This window comes from Electrophorus electricus, chromosome 15 (assembly GCF_013358815.1).
Source record: "Electrophorus electricus isolate fEleEle1 chromosome 15, fEleEle1.pri, whole genome shotgun sequence".
NCBI lineage: Eukaryota > Metazoa > Chordata > Actinopteri > Gymnotiformes > Gymnotidae > Electrophorus > Electrophorus electricus.
In genome coordinates this window covers 16,751,717-16,761,087 of record NC_049549.1, presented here as the reverse complement: position 1 = coordinate 16,761,087, position 9,371 = coordinate 16,751,717, and the positions used below count along the sequence as shown (strand labels likewise).

The 9,371-nt window shown below is 50.2% G+C and overlaps 1 protein-coding gene across 1 annotated transcript in view; it reads right to left on the bottom strand.

The window, feature by feature from the left end:
* Positions 1-2,721: 2,721 nt before the first annotated feature.
* The window catches only part of sorl1 (sortilin-related receptor, L(DLR class) A repeats containing), a 38,092-nt gene continuing 31,442 nt past the window's right edge, over positions 2,722-9,371 (bottom strand). Inside the window, 18 exon segments of the mRNA XM_035534142.1 lie at positions 2,722-3,964; positions 4,258-4,470; positions 4,896-5,097; positions 5,182-5,288; positions 5,502-5,676; positions 5,882-5,971; positions 5,973-6,047; positions 6,145-6,264; positions 6,532-6,716; positions 6,814-6,901; positions 6,995-7,071; positions 7,156-7,222; positions 7,313-7,417; positions 7,681-7,793; positions 7,920-8,089; positions 8,341-8,467; positions 8,610-8,738; positions 9,044-9,214. Of these exon segments, the coding sequence (XP_035390035.1) occupies positions 3,897-3,964; positions 4,258-4,470; positions 4,896-5,097; positions 5,182-5,288; positions 5,502-5,676; positions 5,882-5,971; positions 5,973-6,047; positions 6,145-6,264; positions 6,532-6,716; positions 6,814-6,901; positions 6,995-7,071; positions 7,156-7,222; positions 7,313-7,417; positions 7,681-7,793; positions 7,920-8,089; positions 8,341-8,467; positions 8,610-8,738; positions 9,044-9,214 (2,282 nt within the window). The 3' untranslated portion in view covers positions 2,722-3,896.

Below are 9,371 nucleotides of genomic sequence, written 5' to 3'. Positions count from 1 at the left end.
TAAACAGATGAAAGGAGGCTCTTTATTAGAGTGACACCAGGCGAGCCCTGACTCGGGTAGTCAGTCTGTCACTCCTTTAGAAAGCCGTCAGCTCTGCTTGTGGGCACCACAGTCCTCTGCTGGACAGCGGATCTTACGCATGAACTAACACCTGTACACGCAGGGCAAAAAGACTTGTACCAATGTTATTTTTCTATAAAAGCAAAAAAATAAAATTAAAAAAGGATTAGATGTGATCACAGTGACACTTTCTGCAACTCTCATTTATCTAAATCTAAAGTGGGTTGTTTTTTTTTAGGTGGTGGTGGTATTTTTTGTTTGTTTGTTTTAATTGGCAACACTGTTGAATAAATTGCAGAATTTACAATGTGCAATGTCCCCTTCTTACCTGTAGCCTACATCTTTTGTTTCTTTGCCATTATCCAAATAAATCCGTTTATTTCCCTCTAATCCTGAGTCGGCTCACCCCCGTCTTAAGTATCATTTTGGTAGCTGCTCTGAATATCACATTCGCCTGCATCTTAAAGCTTTATGGCTGTTAACAGCATTGGCGACACGGGGACGTTTCCTTCACTTTCTTAAAGAGAGAAGCGGTTGTTTTGGGTTTTTTTTTATTTTTTTACCTTGTCTTTCTTTTCTAGGAACGAGTGGATTCTTTCACTCAAGACGTTTATAATCACGTTTGTAACGTTTAAGACGTTTATAAATTCAGGGGTTTATGGCACATCATATAAGCTACGCTGCGAAATGTATTAATTTTTGGTATAACAATGAGCATAGACTATAAACCTACATAGACTTGATTAGATTTAAAGACTGGTCATTTAAAATGACCGTCGGATGTCTTTTATAATGTGCTCTTTATAAGTGAGCCATCATAGTTTGGTAAACGCCTGTTTAGCCACCGAAACAATGCACATTTTAACAGTGGGTTCCCAGGGGTGCTACTGGATTGTGTACGGAAAAACCCGCAGGACACGACGGGGTTTGTCGCGGCGCGATCGGCAGGGTACGGCGGATGTCCGCATTACCCGCGGCCGCTGGCAGCAACGGAAGAGGAGAAGGTGAATGTCGGCATCGCTTTAACCGTCCAGAGCCCTCTGGTGGCGGCTTTCGGAATATTCAACAGACGCGGCTAATTTGCATGTGAATGAGACATGCATATCGACAGACAAAACACCTCCCCAAAAAAAGTGTTGCGCGTCTGCCATTCTAATGAGTAATTCTTATAACAATCGGTTCAGACTGTTGTCTTAAGGAACAGACGTCCGGCTACAACCCGGCGCCATGTTCAAATACACATATGTGCTATCCGTCACCGCCACGCACCGTGTTCATTACCATGAGTTTGTATGTGAATCGATGTAAAAGACGCTCGCAAAGCGTGCGGAGGCAGGCGAGACGATCTGTTTGCGCAGCACTGTTTTAAGTGACCTCGGCCTGGGACGCTGCGATGAGGAGCGTAAGGAGCATGTGCAGGCGCCGGGTGCGACAGTAGCGTGAGAAGACAAAAAAAAAAAGGCAGAAGAGTTTTAAACGAGCGGACACAAGACCAGGCTGCGTAAACGCAAGCCAGGCTCCTGCGAGAAGACGAGCATTCACCGTCCTCTTTTCTAGTCCTGAATCTAGGCGGGGGAGAACCGAAGGAGGGCTGTACCCAGACTGCAGAGGATTACGGAGGCGAGATGAACTGACTCAGCAGTTTTTCAGCACTTCTGAACAAGTTCCCGACGTCCGCACGCTGGCGGATGACGGGGGTCAAATGTCTGTGATGTTATCCTTTAGTGCATGAACTGAGGAACCCGTCTCAAGAGATTCAACATGTTTATTTTAGTATAAGTGGTTCGTAAAACGCCTTTGACTGTACCTCTTCACAAAATTCATGTCTGTGAAACCCTCCATAAGCAAGCAAGGTCAAATTAAAACATGGCCGTCTAATGTTACAAAAAACGGGAAACATATTTCACAAAGACAGCGGGTTTGTGACACTGGGTATTACGTACATATCCACAAGACTGTGTGACGGAACGAGACAAGCGTGTCGGCACCCAGAGTAGAGTCTGCCACCCATGTAAAACAAAACAGGAAAGAAAAAAACAGGAAAAAATGGCAACAACACCCATCTTTTTGCAGATTTCACCTCGTCTGATTCTTCAGTGAATTTGGCCACATCCAACTGCTTCACACACATCCACAGGTTCCAGACAAACAATATCATTGGAAACTAATGTCAGTGCTACCAGTCCTGTCCAAGGTGATAACAAAAAAACAATGGCCCAAAATCAGGTGTCTTTAGAAAGGACGTCACATTGCTAGCTTTCTGGCCCAGCTCAGACGTGGAGACAAGCACAGGTCATAGCTGAAGCGTGATGTCGTTGCCGAAGCCAAGGTTACTTGAGAATTACTGGAGATATAGAATTGCAGGCAGGATGGTGGTGCTGGGGTAAGTGAGCCAAGTCTGACCCACTGGACCGGTCTCCATTTAGAACCAGGAGGCATAGAGAATAGAGAAAATACACTCACATGCACGGAGGAGAGTCGTACCATCAGTGTGACCTCATTTCATTTCAACAACATCTCCAACACAAAAACACACCCCCCCACCAAAAAAAAAAAAAAAAAAAAAAAAATATATATATATATATATATATATATATATATATATATATATATATATATATATGTAAAAAAAAAAAATACATTCATGAAGAATCCTGAAAAGCTGGAGCAGTACTGAGACCTGTGCGCTTCCACATCACTGCCCTCGGTACCAGACGCTAACAGTTCTTGACTGATGGGCACAGGGACAGGTTTAAAGAACGCCAATGTACTGCACCACTGCCTCAGAGATGCACGCTGTCCCGCACACATGCTGCTAATGCAATGTCCCGCTGCCACGCACGCACACACACACACACACACACACACACACACACTGTTCCCTGAGAGCATCAAAGGACTGACGATGACAGTGAATGGTGTGTGCGGTGTGTGTTGTCACCATTACTGACGAGATCTCAGTTCAAATAAACAACGGTAAAAGAAATCAGTGTGATGTAGAGATGTAGGAGATGCGCTCTGATGGCCATGACGCTGCCCGTGCGCAGGAGAGCACGATAAGAATAAGCAAGCCATTCCTAAACACCTTCCAGGAAATGTTGCACTGCAGCAGGTAAATGATGGAAACATGACCGCACCCTAAAACAAACTGGAGAGTTCACATTTTCCACAAGCAGAGGACTACACCTTTACAGGTTCTAAAGCGATATGTGGAGCAAAAATGTAAAAATAAAAGGGAAGGACAGAAATAACATCGGACATATTGATAAACTACTACAGGCCAATATAGCTCTACTGACGGAGACAACAAAAGAATATATAACAATCACATTCTGTGCAATTCACTGTCGAGAGCCCAAGTACCATTCCTGCCCTTTCTAAACCAATGTTCACTTGTCCATTTTTTAATTTGTACTTTTTTAAAAAACTTGTTTCAGTTTTTCTTTCCTTTGCTCTGGAGCGTCCTGGCACAGGTACGTCTGCGACTCTCAGGTGTGTCTGGGCACCGTCCTCGGCCACCTGCCCAGCCGACAAACCTCTTCACAGCTTGCTTTCATTTGGGTTTGTTTTCATCTCTTCACCTATAAAGTTTCTCACCCACAAATGGTATATTATTATATATAAAAAAATAAGTTATTGCGCATCCAGAAAAGTGCATCTTGGATTTAAAAAATATCTCTTTTGCTCTGTTTTCTCTATTCCTCTTCATTATCCTGAAATCAGCATATTTGGGGGTTGGGGCGGGGCTGATGTGTGAAAACTTACGTGAGATGAATAGAGACAAAAAGAAAGAGAGGAGAATAGAGTGATCAGGTGGAAAGAAAAGAGTGGCCCCACTATGCTATCACCATGGGAACATCATCTGAAAAGCCACTGATCATGGGGGCGTCCTCGTCCTCGTCACCTGAAACAAGGAAGAAGAAAAATACGGCTCGTGGAGTTGTCAAAGGCTCAAAGAATCTCTGACAGCTTGTCTGTAAAGACGCTCTTTGGCAGGTAATAGTATTTGTGTGACTTGCATCAATGTGCTTAAAAAAGCAAAAAAAAAAAAAAAAAAAGACCTGTCAGTTAAAAGTCAGTCTATGCAAGAAACAAACGTGCGAGGCTGAGGAGGGCAGGGGGCTGTGGCCAATCGCCGAGGGGCGGGGCTAGGGGCGGGGCTAGAGGCGGGACCGAGGGGAGACGTCTTGCTCTTACCCAGTTCATCTCCTGAGGAGAAGACGGCGGAGCCGAGGCGCGAGTTGTAGTGGCTGTTGGCGAAGGCGGTGAAACTGCGCTGCAGGCGGCGGTGGTGCGCGAACAAGAACGCCAGGCCGCCGCACACGGCCAGCAGCAGCAGGAACAGGACCGGAACCACCACCGCCGCCGTGTCTCCTGATCGGGCCGAGCGTGCCGCGTCCTCGCCGGGACCTGCGGACGACCGGCACAGCCATCACCGCGGGATACGCCGCACGCACCAGCGCGAACAGACAATTACTGCTCAATGCTCAGCGCTGTTTACCAGCAGTCTGCTGTAACTGAGTTGACGGTGTGCAACCCCTTTCCCCTCCAAACCCGTCTACAAAGCCCCGTTCTTAAAGGCCAGCATGCTTACACCATCTGCCATGTGTTCCATGCGCACACAGTATTTCGCAGTCAGGGAGGAACACTTCCATCTAGAGAAGTTTCCTGATGGGTTAATAAAGGCAGACTGCGCTGAAACATTTAGTTCTTGATTCCAAAGCCCAGAACAGCCGGTAAAAGCCTTTGCAAAATTGAGAGGATAGGATGGGTTTTAAACAAATGAATTACAGCAGTTTCGCGCTGCACACGAGCACAGTGTCTGAGACGCGTACCTCCGGCCCCTGTGGCCAGCTCGTCGTAGCGCAGCACAGCAGCGTCTCCGCACAGCTGTCCGTTCACGAGGCAGCGTGCGCGCACCGAGAACGTGTAGTTGTGGCCCACCAGCAGGTTACTGATGCGAAAGAACGTCTCCGTGGTGTTCCCCAGCCCCAGGCTGGAGTTACTCACGCTGTCGTACATGAAGACCTCGTAGCCCTGTGGACCGCACGGAAGGACATGGTTAGCGGTGCACAGGGTGGAGGTGTGGGTGGGCGTGTGTGTGGAGGTGGGGGCCCTCACCCTACTCTCGTTGAAGCTCCGCTCCTTGACTGCGAGGCTCTTCCAGAAGAGGAAAACGTGGTCATGCTCGGTAATGATCTTCAGCGCCTCAGGGGCCGTCAGAGGAACTGAGAGAGGAAGTTTGTGCTACTGGAACACTAACATTTTTGCATCTATCCACATTTCTGTCAGCTTTACATTCAAATAATTTTCAGCTGACTTGTGGAGAACAAATGTTGGTGCCTGCGTTGATCTCTAAGAGTGTTAAGGCAGTGTTGGGATCACGTGGGCATTGGGGACTGTGTTGGGGTCATATAAATGTTGGGGCCTGTGTTGGGTACCTGTGTTAAGGGTGTAGGTGGCCTCCTTGCTCATGTTGCGCATGCGGACAGTTACGACGTAGCGTCCGCCGGGCTCCAGGTCTTTCAGGTTGTACTCCACCGTGTTGCTCTGGGTGCTCAGTTTGTAATCACGGTCCGTCTTCCGCACCACGTCTCTCACGTGCACAACATACGTCTGCATACGTGCACATGGTTATGAGCTACGCTACGTGCCGAACAACACAATTATGGTTCAATGTCAGTGTCAGTGAAGAGCCCCCACATATAATCGCTCCCTCAGCGGGATTTACTGGACCAAGGCAGCCAACCAATCACATCTGTGTGTGTGTGTGTGTGTGTGTGCGTGTGTGTGCGTGTATGCATGTGTGTGTGTGTCTTACCAAAGGAGAGCCTGGAGAGTCATATGGTGGCTGCCATTTTAACGTGGCCTGTGTCTTGTCCACTTGAACCTTGTGCAAGTTGCGGGGGGGGCAGTCTCTCATTGGGGATCATCTTCACCACGGCTGACTCGGATGGTGGGCCCAGGTAGGGCGTGATCACCCGCACCTGCAAAGCAGTGAGCGTGAGCACACCAGAGCGCACGGCATTCTCATTCAAACCTGTCTAAGCCGGCAGAAGGGGTAAGAGGAGGGCGCTCGCGTACAAGAAAGAGGTACTGCTCGTCACTCTCCACGGTAACGGTGAGGCTCGTGCTGCTGGTGTTCACAGTGCAGGGCCGCCGGTACAGATCCAGGAATGAGGTGGCGTAGAAGATGCCATACACCTTCACACACCCACACACACACACACACACATGCACAAACATCATGTAACTGCTTTTCTTACATCACGACTTCATTCAGAACTACGACCTATGTGATGAAGCCATCATATACAATCCTGGTCATGCAATATATTATTGGGTTCTTTGTGCACGCACGTGTGTGTAGATGTAAGGCGTGAGAGAGGGAGAGAGAGGAGGAGGGAGAAGCAGAGAGAGAGAGATGGAGGGAGAGAGAGAGAGAGAGAGAGAGAGGAGCAGGGTTGCTACCTGTGCATCAGGCCCTGTCCAGCTGCAGTCCACGGCAGTCTGGTTAAGGGCTCGGGCCTTCAGCAGGGGTTGGATGGGCTGGTGGCCCCCGGTCTGAAGGTGGGTCTGGGTGGTGGGACTGTCTCCGTCCGCGGTGTGAGCCCACACGGCCACCTCGTACTGCGTGCCCGCTGTCAGATTGGTGGCTGCCCCACACGAGGAAAGAGTCACTATACATGCGTGTTACCCTCAAGGCAGAATGAAGTGGGGGGGGGGGGGGGGGGGGGGGGGGGGGGGGCATACCTGTAAGGGTGCCTGACACGTTGTAATTCCAGCTCTCCTTCACGTGCTTGTCGAAGACCCACGAGAGCACCACCACGTAGTGCTTAGTCTGGTTTACAGCAGAGGCAGGGATTACGATCGCCTCAATTCAGGGATTACGATCACCACTATGCCAGTCGCACACAAACACAAAAGCGTTTACCTTGTAATCAGTGCTGATTGACATGGTCACCGAGTCTTCTGTGATGCTGGTGATCTTTGTAACAGGAGGAGCCAGAGCTGACAGCAGTAAAGATCTGATTACATCACAGTTCACAGTATGAAATACCTACAGGTGGCCACCAGGGGGAGGAGGTGATTTACCTCTCTGTGGGATGATGGATTTGATCTCAGTCCAGTTGCCCACTCCTCTACTGGTCACCGCAGCTACCTGGGAGGAGAGCACAGTTCAGAGCAGTGAGTGTGTGTCTGCTGGATGGAGGGAAGGGGCGGAGCCCTGGTAACGAGGGAAGATGCTCACCCTGAACCTGTAGAGGGTGCTAGGCTGCAGGCTCTTAACCTCCGCACTGGTGCTGGTACTGGGCTGGGAAAACCACTCGGAACTGCCTCTCTCACTGTACTCCACCTACACACACACACACACACACACCACACACACACCACACACACACACACACACCACACACACACACACACACACCACACACACACACACACACACACACACCACACACACACCACACACACACACACCACACACACACACACCACACACACACACACACACACACCACACACACACCACACACACACACACACACACAGAGTTAAGTTGAAGGAGCCAGTTGATTCGTTTAGCAGGAAAGGAGGCGGAACACTTGGACTCACGATGTACTGTCTGACAAGGCCGTGGGCGTGATCTGGGGGGCTCCAGGAACACAGAACCATACCATCCTCAGAGTTACCACAGCTCAACTGGAGGGACTGCGGAGGGTCCGGCACTGCCCCCCGCCACACACACACACACACACACACACACACACACACACACACACACACAGAAAAAGCATTAAAAAGGCATGCTTGTGTCCACGCCTGGGGTGCGTGTGTACGTGCCTGCGACTCACAGCCCTCGGGTGTCCGGAGTGTCAGCACCTCGTTGGTCTTGTGTTGTCTACTGAGACACTGTGTCACCACCTTCACCTGGTAGGTGGAGTCCGGCTGCAGCACTGTCAGGTTGTAGCTGCTCTTATTACTGTGAGTGTCCATGGTGGTCCACTGCTGAGACCCCACCAGCCTGGAGCAGTCAACACCACACACACACACACACACACACACACACACACACACACACTGAGGCGATGGCGACCCTGATCCCTGAGTCCAACCTGTTTATCTGGAGCACAGCTTGAGTCTTCACAATGGCTTTTGGCAAAAGGACTGTAGATCTGGCCAAAGCTTTAAAGACTGAAGCGTTTCCCAGGGTTCTCCACTGTCAGTGCTGGTGGCTTTGAGTACAGGACCGGGCTCCCGGGGGAGGAGCACTACCTGTAGTGGATGAGGAAGGAGCAGGAAGACGGTGGCATGTTTTTGGGCCGGGACCAGGTGAGTGTGACGGCACCGGAGAAGTCTGCGCGCCACTGCAGGTTCTGGACTTTATAAACCAGCGAGTCAGCTGAAGGGGAAGAAGAGAGGCAGGTTTAAGGATGCTGGGGTTGAAGACCTGGCACGGTAGACTTGGTGCAGCTTTTTCGGAGCGGTCAGCACGTTTTTGGTGGACGGAGTGTAACGTGGCGCTGTTTCCAGGAGCCCCTCACCTGTGCAGTTGTCCTCGTCGCTGTGGTCTGAACAGTCCAAGAAGCCATCGCACCTCTCACTGTATGACACACACACCTCGCCATCAGAGCACAGCGTCCCATTCACACAGGCCAGTGGCACTTGTGTGGCTTCACACACACAGAGAGAGAGAGAGAGAGAGAGAGAGAGAGAGAGAACTTGCAAATGAGATCAAGCTTTCTTTCTTACTTTCTTGGCCTCACAGACCAAGCTTGTAACTTGCTCAGTCGCCTAGGAGAGGAAGTGAAACATTCTCCACAAGGGGGAGCTATTAGCACTCAAAAAAGAAAGCGAGTGATGTGTAGTGTAGTGTATTATTCACTATACACACACACACACACACACACACACACACACACACGTGTGAGTGTGTGTGCGTGTGTGTGTGTAGGCACGCGCATGTGAGCACACTTACGACAGCTGGCCTCGTCCGAGCCGTCCTGACAGTGGGGGTGTCCGTCACAGTGCTGCCACTCCGGGACGCAGATGGGGGGTTTATGGCAGAGGAACTGTCCCCTAACACAGCGCCCCACTGGGTCCCGCCCCGGGGTGGGCACAGGCGTCTGGCTCGCCGAGCTGTTGGAGACTGCAGACGCAATCAGAATAGTGGGTGTGAGTATGAGCGTGGGTATGGTATGGTGTGTGTGTGTGTGTGTATGTGTGTGTGTGTGTGCGTGTGCGTGTGTGGGTGAGTGTGTCTGTGTCTGTGTGTGTGTGTCTGTGTCTGTGTGTGTGTGTCTGTG